Source organism: Fistularia commersonii, chromosome 17 (genome assembly GCF_037954325.1).
Source record: "Fistularia commersonii isolate RoL2024-O1a breed Wild chromosome 17, RoL_Fcom_v1.0, whole genome shotgun sequence".
In the NCBI taxonomy this organism is placed as follows: Eukaryota; Metazoa; Chordata; class Actinopteri; order Syngnathiformes; family Fistulariidae; genus Fistularia; species Fistularia commersonii.
In genome coordinates this window covers 1,170,443-1,188,471 of record NC_141300.1, presented here as the reverse complement: position 1 = coordinate 1,188,471, position 18,029 = coordinate 1,170,443, and the positions used below count along the sequence as shown (strand labels likewise).

Sequence of the window (18,029 nt, the reverse complement as noted above, 5' to 3'; positions counted from 1 at the left end):
GCACAGGTGACTCAGAGGTGAGGACGTGTCCATTTCTGACCGTCCTCTGGTCCGACCTGCGGTCGTTCACCCCCCCCAAACCTCACTGCATGCAATGTGGTGCGGCGTGCACAGCGGGTTCTGTGTTATGAGAGGCGGCTGAGAAGTAGATCCATTCAGCAGTCACCTGAGGAGGCGTGCGTGTGAGTGTGTGTGTGTGTGTGTGTGTGTGTGTGTGTGTGTGTGTGTGTGTGTGTGTGTGTGTGTGTGTGTGTGTGTGTGTGTGTGTGTGTGTGTGTGTGTGTGTGTGTGTGTGGTGCATTTGGAGGCCTGTGTGGGCAGACATGAAGGCATACACAAGCTTAAAGCAGATTATGGTATGTATTCGTCTGTCTGTGGGTGTGCATGGAGGGCTGCATTCTGGTGTTCCACTTTCTCCTGCAACTTGTGCTCTAACCCCCACCCCCCCACACACACACACACACTCGGAGATCCTACATTCATCCACCTGCTCCTGATAATGAGCTGCTAATTATCCCAAGACCTCGTGGAGCCTCCTCAGGCTCATAGCGCATCCCCCACTCCTCACAGGTTGGCATGGTGACCGTAGGGGGTGACTGAGCTGCCCAAAGGAGCACTTAGCCCTGCTCTCTGCACAGGTGGGCGAGGGGCGCTGGGATCCGTCCTCTCTCTGCAAGCACAACTGAGAAAGCAGCAGGCAACTTGTGTGTGTGTGGGTGCGCGCGCGCGCGCACGTGCGCTCCCGAATGCAGCACACTGGGAATTTTCTTGGAATTTTTTTTCTCTCTACCAACTTCGACTGTGATCCAGAGGCGTCTGGCAGCGCAGGCCCCTTCCATTTCCTGTTTGTGATGTCATTGTAATAAGCCACGCCCCTTTCCTCTGCTGTCACATTAAACAACTATTGTGTGTGTGTGTGTGCGCATGTGCATGTGTGTGCGTGTGGCGCCACAAAGAGCTGTTGTCCTGTCCAAGCTGGCAGCAGAGTTCACAGCTATAGCTCTGGATGCTCCTGAGATATGGTCAAGACCTTAAGATCAGCAGCTCCACAGATGCCCCTGTTCAGAGGGGCCTCTAATCAGCTGTTGTTGCTAGGCAACCACAGCACCACAGTGATGCCTGGAGTTCAGGCACTGTAAAGTGTGTGTGTGTGGGGGGGGGGGGGGGGCACTGTCTTCTGTGGTGCTGGAGAGGCTGATCCAGCCTGGGGGTCCATCTGGTTGCCCACAGACCAATCAGGTCCTCTGGGTGTGGTGGCAGCTGTGATCGTTTGAGAACAACCAGAGCACTGTGAGAAGATCACATCAGGGATATTTCAGGAGCCACAGCTGTGTCTTCAGTGACATTGTTTGCACATTGTGTGTGTGTGTGTGTGTGTGTGTGTGTGTGTGTGTGCCTGCTGCAAATCCAGTGTAACAGAACATCACAAAGCTAGCGGGAACTTCTTTGTCAGGGCCTGAAGGCTCCAGGTCAGAGGATCCTCTGTATGTGCACCTTCTCTGGATTGGACGACAAACAGAGGAGGGCTTTGGTTTCTGTTCCAAGAATCTCTGAACAGGGTCCTTTCTTCTGCCCTGAATCCACGAGGTGTTCAAGCTTGCTCGCCTTTTTTTTTTCATCCCTTTTACTTCTCTGATCGTTGATAGAACGTCCTCCTTCCTCCAGCCATCACCCCCCAAAAGACCCGGATTTGTCAGTTACAGGCATGGAGAAGGTTGTGTCTTCTTCTCAGTTTGTCCGGAATCTGAAGGACCAGGGGGGAGAGAGAAGAAACCCATCTGAGGCTGGCCGTCACTGCTCATTTTTGGTTTCCGGGGTGATATAAACAGACCATAATAATCTGAACGGGACTCCCAGATTTGTTCTTTGCCATGAGAAGGAATTCACCTCTGACCCAGGAGGCGGGAGAGGGGAAGATCTGCAGATCTTCTTTGAGAAACTCCAAACCCTTCAGGTGGTTTTCGGGCCCTTCCCTGGAGGCTTCATGAGGAGATGATGGATGGAACCCCTCAGCAGGCAGAGGATCCGTGAGGAGATGTTGGAGAGAAGCCCTCAGGCTGTGGCTGCTCTGTTCCTGTGACATTCCTGCGGTGGGTGCTGTGGGCACGGTGGATGCTGTGGCCAAGGCGGCCGTGGGCGTCCCACACATGACTGTTTCACTCTCCGGCAGACAAAGACCACAGTGTGGAGCAGCAGAGGCGTGAAGCTCGCCCTCTGCGCTTCTGATGGCGGTTGAAGAACAGACCCCAGGCCCAGCAGAGCTCTTGGAGCTTCTCCGCTGCTTCCTTCCCAAGGGAGTTTGAACACCGAGGCCGAGACCGAGGTCTCATTGGCAAGGCAGTCAAGAGGTTCTGAAGGTCCCTTCTGTCCCTGGTGAGGTCTCTGCTCTCACGTCTCCTGGTTTCCAGGCCGGCGGCGGGAGGTCTGGGTGCTGGTCACCGAGGCGACACACAAAGAGATCCAATCCAACACTGGAACTCAAGAACTCAGGTACTGCTCTTTGAGAGCGAGCTGTGTATGTATGTGTGTGTGTGTGTGTGTGTGTGTGTGTGTGTGTGTGTGTGTGTGTGTGTGTGTGTGTGTGTGTGTGTGTGTGTGTGTAAACCACAAGTCACTGTTTATTGGACCCCAGTGTGAGGCATTGATCTGTGTGTGTGTCAGTCAGTGGTGTTCCTCTGACATGTTTCCACACTTAGACATGCCTCCTCACATTCTTCTGTCTTGGTCTGAATGGGCCAGACATGATGATGGCCTGAAAGGAGGAGGAGGAGGAGGAGTGTGTGTGTGTGTGTATGTGTATGTGTGTGTGTGTGTGTGTGTGTGGGGGGGGGTGCGTGTGCAGACCGGAAGGTTCAGGTGCCGTTGAGTATAAAACCCTCTGTTTCCTGTCGGGAGATGATCCGTGATGTTTCTGTGGAGGCCTTCAGCATCCACTAGGAAGGATGACCTCTGCAGACATGAAACCCAGCTTGCTCCAGGAGCTGCTGCCCCATGACCGAGCTCAGCTAGGGTTCCCTTGCTCTTTTTCTGAAGAGACCAGGAGCAGATGGAGGTTCTCAGTTCTGGTCAGGTCTCAGCATGTTGGCTCAGTTTCTCTCATCGAATGTGTTCCTCCTCCAACCCTAGAGGTTCTGAACTTCTAACACTTTGGGAGTAGGGACTTCTTCATGGATTGTTTTTCTGATCTCTGGTGGAAGCAGGTCTTTACTGGAGAAGACTGGGAGAGACTTCCCTCTGCAGGGTCCTCCTCCTTCTCCTCTGTGGTCCAGATGTTCTCCTTAGAGGAGACAGGAGGATGTAGGCGAAGAGGAGGTGCTTAAAACCGGGCGACGTAAAGAAAAGTGCAAACGTTGCGCGGCGCGTGCGTGTGTCCGCGTACGCGCGCGAGTGTGTGTGTGTACAGGAAGACGGAGAACGCCTTCTTGAAAACAGCATCTTTCCCGCCACTCTGCCCGCTCCAACACGCTCTCTCTCTCTCTCTCTCTCTCTCTCTCACACACACACACACAAACACACACACGCGCGTGCACACACACAGCGCCTCTCCCACGCTCCGGAGCCTAGCCTTCAGCCCACGAGCCTGCCCGCGAGTCCGCGGCGCTGCGTAGACCAACACGCAGTACAGGAGAAGTACTCGGTAACGGAGCTGTACTCGATGCTTCTCCAACGCTCCTCCAGCTGAGGTCGATCACGGATCTGCAGATGGACGGGCTGAGCCTGCCGCCGCTGGTCGAGGAGGCTCTGGACGCAGGTCGGTACCCACCGCCCCCTCCCCCCCGCAAATGTGCGGGTTCGTGCGGATTGACGTGCAGCTATTTTTAGCATCGGCGGCAGGGGGGGGGGGGGGGGGGGGGCGTGGGCGGGTAGAAGGTCGGAGTTGGTCTTCTGGGGGGCGGTGGAAAGGACCTGGACAGAAGTCCACCAGACTTCAGCTGGTGGAGACCATCTCCGTATTTCTGCCCCAGAAGTCAGAGCTGTGTGATTTCATGATTCTAGAATGTCTGGAATGTGTGTGTGTGTGTGTGTCTTTTCTGTCTGCTTTAACTGAGCGTGCACAATGAGAAGCTGTGTGTGACTGCAGGAGCCTGTGTTTGTGTGTCTGTGTGTGGTGGTGGTGGTGGGGGCAGATAAAGTCACGGGTCAGAGATCTTGGCTTCTGCAGCGGGTTTGGAGGATCTGGTCCTCTTCCTCCTCCTGAGGACATCGATCCTGACATGGACCTCTGCGATGTGGTCAGAGTTCTGATTAGCTCAGAGAAGCCCATCGGTGGTCACTGATGAACCCCATCCTCATTCAGAGCTTCTCCAAACGCAGAGAGGAGATGTACCTCAGGCAGTAGATGGTTTCTGTTAGCTGCTTCCTGGGGCCTGGGCTTAAAAACAGATACACCTCTTCTGCTCCTGGTCACCGTGACCAGGACTCCTATCTTTTCCCGATGACAGAATGTCTCAATGACTGGTCTGAAGGACATGGCAGTGGGACCTCAGGGGGTTCAAGGGGAATCACTAGATGGAGATCATTCTGGATCTGACTTTGCTGCAGAGGTTTGGTTATTTTCTGGGTTCCTGGTGACTGAATTGAACTTGCGGTGAGATGTTTGTCGAGGAACCCGTCAGCAACCTTCACACCTCCAATGGAGGAGCAGCAGCGAGATGTTTGCAGCAGGAACCTGTCAGCGACCAGCGGCTGCCATGCTGTTCCTCCAATGTGAACATCTCACTGCATCATCCCACTCAGGATCTCAGCTATCCCCCGCGCCCGTGTGCAGCCCGACGTGCGCACGCACGTCGTTGCACAGATGCCCCCGAGCCCTCTGGAGCTCCAGAGCTGCTGTGGTGGTCCAACTTGTCCGAGAGGAGCTGCAGATTCTCCAAGAGACTCTGTTGGAGGAGCCAAGGGAGAACATCTTCCTCAGCTCCAGAGCTCCAGGCGATTTGCTCCCGTCCCACCTTCCCTTGGTTGGAGGTCCAGTCATCTCCAGCAGAGACCTCCTGAGCTGAGGAGCTCTATCCGTGAGTTTCTCCTCTCCAGCTTTGCTCTGCAGATATTTATAGCCTCGCAAACCTATAATTAACACACACTCCGTTTCTGTCCTTTCTGGATGTGACGTCTGCGTGGTGAGCTGTGACCCCCCCCCCCCCCCCCCCCTCACACACACACACACAGTGATTTAAAGCCTTTAACAGAGATTCGTTTCAGGTGGGAGGTGCTGCTTTGTGATCACATGGATTATTACTGCATGTCACACACACATACACACACACACATACATACATGAAAGACATGCCCTCAATCACCTCAGAGTGCACACTGACACACTTTTAGTTCATGTTCCTTTTAATTAGGCCAAATGATTGCACACTCTGTGTTGCATCTTTAACCCCCCTAACCCCCTTTATTTCCCCTTCCCCCCCACCCTCCTTTTCCTTTTGAAAGCTCTAACATGGATCTTCAGGAGCTAGTGTGGTGCAGTTCCTCACACTTCTCTGGGCCATTTCAGGCTGTGTGTGTGTGTGTGTGTGTGTGATTGGTGGGGGGGGGGGTCCAGTAACGCCCCTGCATTGGACTCCAGCTCCAATCTCCAGCTGTGGAGATTGGCAGAAGGTTCTGCCTAACACCAGGGTCGGGTTCTCCACTGTGTGAAGCTATGTGTGTGTAAAAGTCACAGGAGATGAGGAAGAAGATTACCTCATCTGACCAGGCTTGCTTCCAGAAGAAGGGGAGAACAGATGGAGCTCCGAGGCCTCCGGGTGGTGTTGTTACTCCCTCGTCCGGCGATCTCCATCTTCCCCGGCCTCCCCTGAGGTGTGTGGTGTTGCCAGGGTTGCGCGTCACTCAGAGGACGTTCTTTAAAGCCCAAGAGAAGGAAGAGGAGGTGTGTATCATGCATGATCTCAAACACCATCTGGGGCGGTGTCATCACGAAACATCTGACCGGGGATGAACGCTGGACCATCACCCGGACCCCAGGAGGTCCAAACTGGAGGGCAAACAAGGGAGGAGGTCCGTGCCGCGGTCTCCTCGGTGTGAAGAGGTCCACGGTGTGTGTGTGTGTGCGTGTGTGTGTGTGTGTGTGTGTGTGTGTGCGTGCGTGCATGCGTGCGTGCATGCGTGGGCGCATTGTGATAGCAGAGGAACATGCTGTGGGTGGGTAAAGCCGCCCTCTGGCGTACACAGTTACCAGGAGAAGATCTGCTGTGTGGACCACAGCTGTCCCCTCAGCAGACCCCTCTGAAAAGCTGCTGCCCCCACTTTCTTCAGATGTGGCAGGTCAGAAGCAGCTGGATGAAGGGAAGCTGGTTCAGCTGATGTCAGATCATCTTCACAGGCTCTCCATCTGAGGTCAGCAGGAGACCTGAGGTATTAACACACATGAGAAGGATCTCCTTCAGAAACAGAAGACGGACTTTGATGGGCTCCAACCACGGACTCCAAGTCCTTCTCACAGCCAGATGTTTCCTGGCACTGGTCCTGCCCTGAAGCAGATTCACTGAGAAACCTTTAGTCTTCAGTTGGACTGCGAGGTCTGTGATTGGCTGAGGAGCCTTCGGCGCCATTCCTCTGAAGGCCACCTTACACTGTTGCCTCCAGACACCATCAGCTCAGACCTTCCAGACGGAGAGGGTCTGCAGAGTCAGAACATCCCTGCACTTCGGGGACTCAACAGTATGTGTGTGTGTGTGTGAGTGTGAATAGCAGCTGGTCTTATAATGGGCTGGGATGTTTCGTTGCCAGGCAATGAGTCATCGGATTGCTTCAGTTCCTCCTGGAGTGTCTGCTCACACGCCCCCTCTGCTGGTCTGAGGCCTCAGTGCAGGCAGAGGCTCTCTGACCAGATGTCCAGGTGCAGGGTCTGAATGCTGAGATGACGACGTGTGTCCTTGATCCACCTTGAGATCTCTGCTCTTGTGTCCTTCAAAGCTGTTTTTTTCGACATGTAGGACAGTCCAGAGGGTCCTGGCCTACACCCCACCCCCCCCCCCCCTTGGCCACCCGGGGGCGCTGTTCCACCAAAAAAGGGCCTGAGCGTTTTGGGCAGGTGGCAACAGAAGAGCCCTTCGACTGAGAAGGTTCCTCGTCTTCCTCGCCAGGGCTCCCTTTCTGACATTTTTGTCTTTTCTCCAGATGATCTGAAAGCAGACATGGACAACCAGACGGCAGCCAAGGAGGAAGAGGGTGAGAAGGTAGGCATGCAGGAGGAAGAGGAAGTGGAGAACAAACTGGAGGAGCAGGAGCTACTGACAGAGGAGCAGGAGCTGGAGGAGCTTCGGGCTCAGGTGCTACAACTGCTGCTGGAGCTGGAGGAGGCCAGGGAGACCTCCAGCAAACACCAGGAGAGCTTCCATGAGCTGCAAGGTAAAGTTTCCAGAAATGCAGAAATCTCACCCCCGCTCATCCTCTGGTCTCCTGTTTGGACCCAAAACTGGAATGACCTCACACCTTCACCCCTGTGGACAGGGAGGCTCCACAGACACAACATCTGGAACATCTGGTCCTTCAGGTCTTTGTTGGATGGACTCTCAGGTTCTGAATGATAAGATTCCTGTAAGGAACCAGCGAGAACATACGGCCAGTGCAGATCTGCTGAGACATTAGAGCAGAATACCATGCTGGTTCGTGGTCACCCCGTCTGATTCCTCAGCTGATGGAGACACCTGGTGTTCTTGTCATAAGAGCGTGTCGACCATCATCCAAGCAGAACCAAACTGCGGAGCCTCTGCCGTGCTGAGGGACAAGGGACAAACATACAACGCCAACGAAGCAGCCGTCCATCGAAAGCACCCGGTGCTTCTGGAACCCAGCACTGAAACAGTGAGCAGAAGGTTCAGGTCCAAAGATACAAGTCCATCCGACCAGCAGAACTTGCTGTGTCCCCTCCGAGCTCCTCGAGCCTCCTCGCTCTTCAGCCCGCTGAACTTTCCATCAGAGCCTCGTCACGTGAACACATGAACTTTCCTCTCCTAAATCTCCATCTTTATTGTGAATGTGTGAAGAGTCAATGTTTACTGGCCCTTCTGAGCTGCCTCACATCATACCTCCCAGATGACAGGTCTGAGGGACCCTGAGGGACTGAGTCACACTCTGGGTATGAAGTCCAGTGAGCTCACTGTGTGTGTGTGTGTGTGTGTGTGTGTGTGTGTGTGTGTGTGTGTGTGTGTGTGTGTGTGTGTGTGTGTGTGTGTGTGTGTGTGTGTGTGTCAAACATGGGGAGGTGAGCTCAGTTGTTGTCTGGCAGCAGCAGAGGGATTCCTCAGACAACTGGCAGCCTGCTGGGAGAAGCTTCCAGATGAGAAGTTCATACCCTGACACATCAGCTGTTCACTGTGGTGGCAGCTGGCGCGTGTGTGTGTGTGTGTGTGTGTGTGCGTGTGTGTGTATGTGGAGCTGCACACCTTCCGTGCTCTCCTGCCTCGCTTCCAGCTGTGACTTCCTTAAAGTGGAGATATTTGAAAGATCTGGATGAGGAAACATCAGCAAAGACCAGCAGAGCTCGTCCATGATGGTGAGCTGACAATCAGGCTCCAAGCAGAAGGTCCTGCAGACCAACATCAAGTCAGTCATGGATGTGAAAGCACTGACGGCAGCCATCCAGAGCTCGAGATCATTTGTGACAAATGACTTCCACAAACGTTTGACAGATTTCTTCAATTTTCCATTGAAATGACGCCGTATGCAAGTTCGGGGATTTGACGAGATTTATATAATTATTTATATTCAAACTTTCACTTTCTATGGTAACTGGAATAATTACATCAATAATGATAATAATAATGATGCGAACAAAATGTTAGCGCTGTAAATTGTAATTACTGTCATTGAGTTCATGACCTGGTCTGGAGCTCCATCAGCCTGTCACCCTTTCATCAGGCAAAGCTCTGAGCCAGCCTCTTCTGTGTGAGGAGCAAAGAGCGGCTCAAACGTCCTGAATAAGGTTTGGATCTCACAGTTCTGCAGGATGTTCTTCTGAGACGTCACAACATGGACAGATAAATCAATGGTTCACCATCCAGCAGCAGCTTTCGTGTGTCGATTTTCAAAGTCCAAGAGCTAATCAGCTAATCCACTGTCTTTGCTATGTTCGCATGAATTCACAATCTCCTCCCTCCTCTTCCATCCTCTCCTCCAGGTCTGCTGGAGGAGGAGCGTTTGGCCAGTGCCCATCAGGCAGAAGCCTTCACTCGTCAGATCCAGAACCTTCAAGGTATCTGACATGAACCATCTGGAGGGTTTGGATTCAGACTGAGCGTCCAGCAGATGGATGACAATGTGGATATGAATGCAGTAATCAACAGCAGGGTCTGGGAGGGGTGTGTGTGTGTGCGTGTGTGTGTGTGTGTGTGTGTGTGTGTGTAAGAGGGGTGTGGAGGAGGAGGAGGGGCTGTGAGGAGGAGGTGTGTGAGTGATGAGGTGTGTGTGTGAGAAGGTAAGCGTGGAGGGGGAGGGGGTGTGAGGAGGAGGTGTGTGTGTGAGGTCGACTGTTAGCAGAGAGGAGGTAACAGCACATCAGCCGCTCTCTCTTACGCGCACACTGACACGCATACGTGTAGGCCTGCTCTGGGGGAGCATCAGGTGAGCTCCTCACACACCCTGTTCCTATGGTTATAGCCCCCCAACCCCCTGGAGCTGAACTGTGTGGGTGTGTGTGTGTGTGTGTGTGTGTGTGTGTGTGTGTGTGTCACAGCCCAGCTGCGCTCAGTGCAGGAGGAGATGGAAAGCCTAGAGGAAGAGAAGGAGAGCGAGCTGGCCGAGGCCCAGGAGGAGCTGCGCTCCACCCAGGAGGAGGTCCTCCTGCTGCAGCAGGCGGCTGAGGAGGCTGCGGCCGAGCGGGAGAACGACATTGCATCACTGCAGGAGGAGCTCTGCCGTCGCAGGGCCGAGCTCCAACGCCTCAGCCAGGAGACCCAGGAGTACGAGCTGGAGATCACAACCCTCAGGGCCGAGATCTCCATGAAGAGCCGACACAGGGACGCTGAGAGGAGAGAGGGTGAGATGAACGGGGTCAGCAGAGGAACCGTCACAGCTTCATGGTCTCATAACGTCAGCAGACACCATGTTCACATCACAGACAGAGGTGTGAAGCTCACAGCGGACTGCCTTGTCAGGGTTATGTGTGTGTGTGTGTGCTGGGATTCCAGTTAGGTGAGGTCATGGGGGTGTTCGGTCCATGATGTCACCTCGGGTCTCTAGCCAAGAGACAGAGGCTGGGAGAAGGAGCCCAGTGGGTCTGATGTTCTTCTCCTCAGATGCTTCTGAGGGTCAGGAGGTGTCGGGAAACCAGATGGAGGAGGATTTCTCTGACTCCCATCTTCTCTTCTGGCCTCCTCAGGTGACGGGGACCTGCTGAAAGAGGAGTGTCGTTCTCTGAGGGATGACTGCCAGGCCCTGAAGGAGGAGAACAAACATCTGACTGAGAGGCTGCAGCTTCTCCAGAGGCAGAGGACATGGTGAGGACTCTGGAGCTTGGCTGGGGTCGGGGTTCAAAACCCCTCTTCTCATGATAGAGGGGAGAAGGGTCTCCCTGTTTGAGCTTCCATGGATCCTTGGAGCGGATTGGTAGCATCTCACAGGCTTCAACGTGTCAGTGATCAAACTTTGAGGAATTCGTTGGGACAAGAAGGTCGAGATACTTATTTGTGAAGGTTTAAAAATATCATCTAACTCGAAGGTCTTCTGCGGGTCTTCTGAACATCACTCAGGAACCACTGGGAGCAGACAATCAAAGGTCTGTTCCAAGAGAAGAAGACAGACCTTTATTGTCTCATTCAGTTATGCAACATCAGCAAAAGTCATCAGCAGAGAAATCTTCTGAGCATTTGCAGGGGAGCAGTTAGGGAAGAAAATAGCAAATAGAACGTGCCTGCAGATAGTTGCAGGCCGGAGTTGGTCATCATGAACACAGCAGGACCTGTGAGGGGCCCCTCTCAGGTTCTCCAGGACCTGATCAACCAATCCATCACTAGGATCTGCAGAAACACCTCCAAATGGACCTTCCGTTGAAATGGTCTCCTCAACAAGATGTTTCATTTCATGTTTAGATACCAAACTTTTTTTCTCCCATTTGGTGAAACTGCCAGCCTGAATGCTTCCAGTGCCCAGATGTTTCGCGAGGAGCCTTTTGAGCAGTTGTTCGCCATGATGACGGCGAGCTCAAGGTCGTTCTCTGCTGGTCTCGTCAGTCCATCGCATCCTCATCCGCAGCGTCTCCCGTGTCCCAGCTGAGATTGTTCTCCAACTAAACCCAACCTGTGATGTTCTCCTCACAGCTCCAGCGTCTACTTGTCCCTGAAGGAGGAGGATGTGGATGAGGGCCCCGAGGGGGAGGCAGGCGCAGACCAGGTCATGACGGAGAGCTACATGACCGTGGCCCGGTCTGAGAACCGCCCTCTGGTGGACGCCTCCGTCCAGAAGAACATGTCCTTCGATGGGAAGCCTGTGACACCGAGCAGCTGGAACGGAGGCCTTGGAGAAATCTTCTCCTTGAGAGACCAGCTGAAGGAGGCAGAGGAGAAGGCGTCCCAGGTTCAGAGAGAGGTAGGTCGTCAGATCCCAACCACATGTATCACAGAGTGTCTACTACCGAGGAAACCTGGTCTTCGAGTCAACGTCCCCGAATGCTGATGATCTACGGTTGCTCCACCCCTTGGTGCTTGTCTTCAGGCAGTGAACTTCACTGAAACACTGCTGCAGGTCTGAGGAGACAGAAGGATGAGATGTTTGGCACCACAAACGTGCCAAAGATCTCACCTGAACTGTTCCAAGGTGGAGGGCTATGGATGAAAGACCTGGATTGTACTTGCATTAGCAGGGAACCTTCTGGCATTTGAGTTGTTCTGCTCCCACATGTCACCTCATCACTACGACTGCAGGTCCATTCAGCCCCAGTGAGAAGCTCCAGGTTCAGTTTGCAGAAGTCCTGTATCAACCTCAAAGGTTGGAGACATCCCTCTGGAGTGTAGGAACCCGCTGTCTTGCTGACGGTCCTTCACCGAAACTAGACTAGTTCTTCTTTCCCTTCAGCGTCTCCCTCCAGGGTCTCATCAGCAAATCCACCTCCTCCATCCAACCTCGTTCACTGCATCCTCCTCTCTCACTCGGCCCATAGATATTCTTTTTGGTCTCCCTCTAGACCTCCTGCCTGGCAGCACCAACCCAAGCATCCTTCTACCAAGAACTACACCATCCCTCTTCTGTCCATGACCCAACCATCTCAGTCTGGCTTTATCTCCAAAACATCTAGCATGTTCTGTCCCTCATTCCTGATCCTCTCCATCATGCTCACTCCCGAAGAGAACCCCAACATCTCCAGCTCTGCCTACCTTCTGGTCTTCAGTGCCACTGTCTCCAGAACCCACAGGCCTGATAATCTCACCACTGTCTCCTCCACCTTTCCTTTCCTCCTGGCCCCAAAGGACATGAGACTACAGCCCATAATTTACTGCTTACATGGAGCTCTGTGGAAACGAGGTCGACACATCTCCGAGAAGGTGTCCAAGTGCGCTGTAGACCTTTCTTTAATCTACCTTCATGCAGCTCTCATCTGCAGCGGGTTCAGAGAAGGAACTACCTCAGGTTCCTGTCCGACTGCTCCCTCAGCTCAAGAGGACCCGTTCCAACATCTCCTCAGTAGAGAGCCAGCCGGGCTGAGAGAGGAGACCCCGGGTGTCCGAGCAGTGGTTCAGACTCCGATGATTTCTTCTCCCCCAGTGGTGGACCTCATCCCCTGACCCCTTGACTCCTCTTTTCTGCAGTGCGATGGCCTGAAGTTGGAGCTGCAGGAGCTTCAGGTCCTCTACGAAAGCAGTCAGAGTGAGAGGGCGGCGCTGGAGGAGGAGCTGCAGCGCTGCAAGGCAGAGCTGGAGAAGCTTTGTGGGGGGGCTCAGGTGAGGGCTGGTTGCTACCTTCTGGACAGTAGGATCACACACACATTCCACTCCTGCCGAACCTGTCTGTCAGCTCTGACTCCACCCCTGGTCCGTGTCCCTCATATCTCTGTGAAACCACCAAACCTGCGAGGAGGTCCCCGGGTCTGAAGCAGACGCCACGGTGAGCCTGTTGAGCTCCAGGTGCTCCTTGCTGGTCCCACCAACAGAACATCTCACTGAGATAATCTGAAAGTAGCGCCCAGCGTGACGACCTCCATTCCATCCGACAGTCAGGCGTGGAACGTTTGAAGGCATGTCAGAAACCAGGCTGTAGTTCTTTTAATTAACCTTGACCGACTGAAAGACCCATATCAGCTTTAGCTTCATGAGTAAGAAGGACCGTTTGGCCTCCAGAAGCAGGAGCTTCATTTGTCCTGCAATGATGCAGGGCAAGGAACCTCCTGCTGCTTTCTAGAGCAGGGAAGTGACCCCTGCATAGGAAGGACCTCAGACTCCAAGACATGGAGGTTGTCTGTTGAATTCATGATGAGGGGCCAAGTCTGGATGTGATGTTCTGGCTGGAGGAGGTTCCTGAAGGTCCGGCCTTCTGCTCCTCCTCCTCCTTGGCGTCACTTGGATGACATCCCTGTGTGTGTCTGTGTGTGTGTGTGTGTGTGTGTGTGTGTGTGAGAGAGGGCTGGTCTCTGCCTGCTGTCAGGCTGTGGAACCTGCCCCGTATCCTCCTGTCCTCCTCAGAATTTCCACCAGCTCCCAGTTTCCTAATGCTGTGACCTCTGTACACCATTTTGCTCACCGGGTGAACCTTTCTGTCTCCGTAGATGTTTGAGAAGGCCTCTCGGCCCTCCTATCCATCAGCACTGCAGCTGAAGCCACTCTTGGTTTCTGTCTGCTCCGTTCCATGTTTCTCTGGTTTGAATCCGTCCGTCCACTGCCTCGTCCTCATCATCCTCATGTGTCTGTGGTGTTTGTCCGATTTCCTCCTCAGAGATTCATCCATCCATCTGAGCACCATGTTCTCTCCATCCCCTTCATAGGAATGATTGTAATAGTGGCTGTGGTCTGGTGCTGGTTGTCGGAGCTGGCGTCCCAGAGAGCAAGGTATGGTTGGCCTTTCTATCTGCTCCGTCCCTCATGAAAGGTACGTGCGAGGTGCAGACCGAGGGTTCCCTTTGGCCAAAAGACAAAAACATGATCCCGTAGAAGAACCCAGGTGGTTCTGCCGAGAGTTAACGGGCAAAAGGATTTGTTCCCCATGCCGCGGAGATGGTTCTGCAGCCTGGTCCCTCAGAGAAGCCGACCCTCCCACTGAGAGGTCCGGTCAGTGGGAAACAACCCCCCCTTGGGGATCAGCCTTGTTGAAAAATATAGAGTGGATTTCAAAATTATTTCAATGACAAAAGAAAATCCTCTGGAAGCAGGAAAAAAGAAGCCTCTTAGAGAAGGTTCCGAGAGGAGATGCAAGCTTCAACCTCCACATACTGGAGGAGGTCATTCCCACCCAGGAGAGACCAGACTGTCTCTGAGTCTCAGGTAGAAAAATAGACACAAGTCCAGGTCCAGGCCTGAAGACCAGCAGCGCAGGACAGCTCCGCTGCTAAACGTACTCCTGCCATTTAAAGACCATGTCCTTTTGGACATTGATGGAAACGTAGTGTAGAGAGAGAAACATTCAGGTGACCCAATCAGAGGATACCGTTCTAGACGATCTTCCAGATCCCGCTGGGCTGGATTCAATGCCGGTATAGAGCAGGATGTGTTTTTGTGTTTTGGTAAGATGTGCCCCTTTAAGTGTGAGTGGAGCCCAGAGGTGATTAGCATAGCTTAGCATGAAGAGGTATGAGATTGATGTGCACTGAGGTCATCTGACATTTAAATTTTGCACTTTAACTCCTTTCCAGGCATCACCAGAGTAAAGTGATGACGTCTTCAGTTTAGCATGCTATGCTAATGCTCGGCGCAAGCGCCTCCTAGCTGCCACTGTCAAGATCCCGTCAATCTCGTCCAAAAGTTGTCGGCTCTACTTTCACTGCTTTGGTGACTTGGTTCAATAACCCAAACACTGCAAGCGGGTTGGCCAGCAAGTCAGAGCTAGCTGGTCTTCGGGACTCAGCGTTTCTCCGCCGGCCGTTTAACTCTTGAACACTAACGCTAAAATAAGTAACACCATCACTAACGTTGGGTATATTTTACCCAATACAATATCCTGGAAAAAATACAGTTTTCATCAATTTATAGATGGGCCGATGGGAGGAGGGAAACAAACATACAATTAATATCAGTGAGCAGCCTGAAGCTACCTAAGGACCCATAAAACTCAATGGCAACACAATGAAAATCACATGACAAGCATTGTGTGGGTGAAAATCACCCGACGTTAGTGTTCTAGGGTTAAAACGCAAAGAGACTGAAGGAATCCAGCACCTTCTGCCCAAACAGGACTTTGACGTACGATTAGACGTCAGTCAGAGCTGCTCACGATCCAAATCAGCTTTTATTTCTTGTCGGCTAACAAACATTTGTCCTTTTCATCCGTCTAACAATCTAATGAGGCTATTTGAATGAATCTGATGTTCTGATTGACCACTGACCTCCAACCTCCGTGTTCTCAGCTCCACCTCTGGTGGGGAAGAATGTGTTGCCTCAAAGGGGATGGACGGGATGTTCTGAGGCTAACGCTGGCTTTGGTGTGTTTCAGGGGGGTGAGGTAGGTTTGGACTCCATCTGGGCCGTGTCTGCGGCCGCCGCAGTGCTGCTAACCTTGACTTACCTGTTGAGAGCTCTGGTCCGGTGCTGACTCCAGAGGATGGGCCGCTGAGCTGCTCAGACGTTGGTTTGGGACCGTCCCCGTCCTACTGGCCCCTGTCCTCCAGGCTCCTGTCCTCCAGGCCCCCGTCCTCCAGGTTCCCGTCCCCAGGTCCCCATCCTCAAGGGTCCTGTCCTCCAGGCCCCCATCCTCCAGGCCCCGGTCTTAGACTGAACCCCAGGTAGTCACTGCATAGAGCTGCTGGGAGAAGGTCTTTAAGCAAAGGTACAACAAGCACACAGACAGAAGCCACGCTGCTCTGGTTGGAGGCCAAACTCCTCGGCGACGAGGGGCTGTCCCTCAGAGCTCCTACGAGGGCATACGTCCCCCAGCTGGTGTCTCCTCTGTCTGTGAATATTGTCTCTTCTTTCACAAACCTTGTGCTATATGGGTTTTAATTGTCATTATTTCTTTGTTTGGATTTTGCTCGGTGTGTGTCTGGTATTTTTTGATTTAACATCCAATGCGCCGAAGGCCCTGAACATCTAAACCCTCAAATCTCTGTGAACCTCAGCATGTTCTGAGTCGCTCTCCGGCCAAAGCCCAATTTCAGTCTGCGGAGCCCAGCAGGCATGGGTCCATAGCCCCCCCCCGCCCATTTAACATTTAACACATACAAACCCTTGAACCTGGCCTGCGTCTCCACCTGTCGCTTGTCTTCAGACGCCTCCCTCCTGTTCCTCTCCTGGCCCGCCAGCAGGAGTCCAAGGGCTCCAGGTACGAGACGTGGACGTTGGCTTTTCCTTGTTTTCTGACTAAAGATGGTCCCGGCTAGAAGGCTGCAGGGAGCCCAGGGTTACCCAGAGTTGAGAGGTGTATATATCAGGCCAGCCTTTGGAAGGACCCCACCGTCATTTACACTCGTGAACCATTGTTTGTGATCGTCTAAAAGTGACCATGCATGCTAGCAAACATAGAGGCACAGTATTGAGTGTACGGAATTCCTTCGCTCTTTGTAGAACTGCATTTGTAATGTCTGTAGAGAGCGGCTCCTATTTTGAGCAAGCGGCATGAATCCCATCGACTGTCTGCTGTGAGAGCTTCTCTGCTGGGACGTCTCTGAGAAGAATGGCTCCCGGTCCCGGAGAGCTTCGGACGGCCTCTGACCTCCACAGCAATGCGACGCCCGGCCTAGACCCCGAAGCTCGTAATAAAACATTTACGACACATTTGTCTGCGAGTGGAACGTTGGTGGCTGGCGTCTGACCCAGGTTCTCTGATGGAAGAGACCAGGTGCACCAGGACAGATGAATGAAGCTGATCTTTGCTTTGACTCGTCCCGAGTCAAGAGCTTTTGTGGTGACGGTGTGTTCTCCACTCCCTGTCCGTGGGATGGTTGTTTCCAACGTGTTTTGTACCCGGAGGTCTATTTTATATCTTTGTAAAAGACTCGAGGAAATAAATGTTGGGCGGCCACCTGATGCCTGAATGCCTTCTTCTCCGGGGATGTGGCATCAGCCTCCGTCCTGGTCTCGCGGTGTAAGACTCGCTGGAATCCCATTCATGAAATCACCAGCTGAACCTGAGCGAGGACGTCTGCTGGCCTCGAGTTACAGTCGCGTATTAATAACCTCCACATGCCTGACATCAGACCTTCTGCTGCTGGGAACCCAGACAGCACACACCACTCACTCCACACAAATACATAGAGCTTCCAGGAGCAGCTGTTTGAGGACCATGTCAGCCCACAAATAGCCAGGAGGTCCCAACGTCTTGGGGCGCTTGTACCTCCAAATGCAGGTCCGGCAGATGAGAGAGGCACATTTGCACCTCATACTTCAGGAGACCTTCATGCCGGTTGATCTTCTGATTATCATTGGCTCGTGCTACTAAGGAGGGCAGTGTGGTGGCTTCCCCCTGGGCAACAAGGTTTCTGGTCCTATCCCTCCATGTTCCCCTGCCTATGATTGTCAGCTGACTGTCCTGGTGAAGTGCTGCCTCTCAGTGAAGGCGAGAGTGGTGCAGCCAACCAATCCACCAATTAACCAATCAATCAATCAACCAATCTACCAATTAACAAATTAACCAATCAACCAATGACTGATGTGATCAGCAGGACCCCACGCCCAAGAACAGTGACATGTACTCATAGTACTGTGAGCAGATGTTTCTTACAATACAAATCATCTTCTCTGCTGTCTCAGAGGCGGTTCTTTGATGTAGAAACATGGAACATTTTATGAAAAAGTCAGTGGTTTCAATCCTTTGTCTCCACGGAGGAAAGATGGTGTTATTGGCAGAAGACTCATGGAAGTCCACTCAACAGTGTCAGGTCAAAGCTTTCATCATCCAATGGAACACAAGAACATCTTTACAATGAACCCTGTCAGCCTGAGCAGGAG

General features: G+C 52.9%; 1 protein-coding gene across 7 annotated transcripts; it reads left to right on the top strand.

The window, feature by feature from the left end:
* Window positions 1–2,167: 2,167 nt before the first annotated feature.
* Window positions 2,168–17,103, top strand: LOC147224635 (uncharacterized). Of its 7 annotated transcripts, none has more exons than XM_086163211.1 (9): window positions 2,168–2,490; window positions 7,126–7,356; window positions 9,128–9,202; window positions 9,683–9,985; window positions 10,328–10,445; window positions 11,265–11,532; window positions 12,750–12,881; window positions 13,870–13,982; window positions 14,783–17,103. In XM_086163211.1, exons 2-9 carry the CDS (start codon window positions 7,143–7,145, stop codon window positions 14,817–14,819), a joined length of 1,260 nt encoding a protein of 419 aa, XP_086019337.1. In that variant the 5' UTR covers window positions 2,168–2,490; window positions 7,126–7,142; the 3' UTR covers window positions 14,820–17,103. The 7 variants fall into 7 exon arrangements, 5 of the variants coding, with proteins under 5 accessions (XP_086019337.1, XP_086019335.1, XP_086019336.1 ...); XM_086163209.1 differs by lacking the exon at window positions 2,168–2,490 and adding an exon at window positions 3,310–3,751; XR_015107373.1 differs by lacking the exon at window positions 2,168–2,490 and adding an exon at window positions 3,311–3,751 and having other exon boundaries at window positions 13,919–13,982; window positions 15,580–17,103.
* Window positions 17,104–18,029: the final 926 nt, after the last annotated feature.

Bases quoted from the DNA above. Each gene is read 5' to 3' on its own strand.
- LOC147224635 (XM_086163209.1), top strand. From the start codon at position 3,703: ATGGACGGGCTGAGCCTGCCGCCGCTGGTCGAGGAGGCTCTGGACGCA. The intron at 9,986-10,327 runs GTGAGATGAACG...TGGCCTCCTCAG, and splicing joins GGACGCTGAGAGGAGAGAGG to GTGACGGGGACCTGCTGAAA. The intron at 11,533-12,749 runs GTAGGTCGTCAG...TCTTTTCTGCAG, and splicing joins CGTCCCAGGTTCAGAGAGAG to TGCGATGGCCTGAAGTTGGA.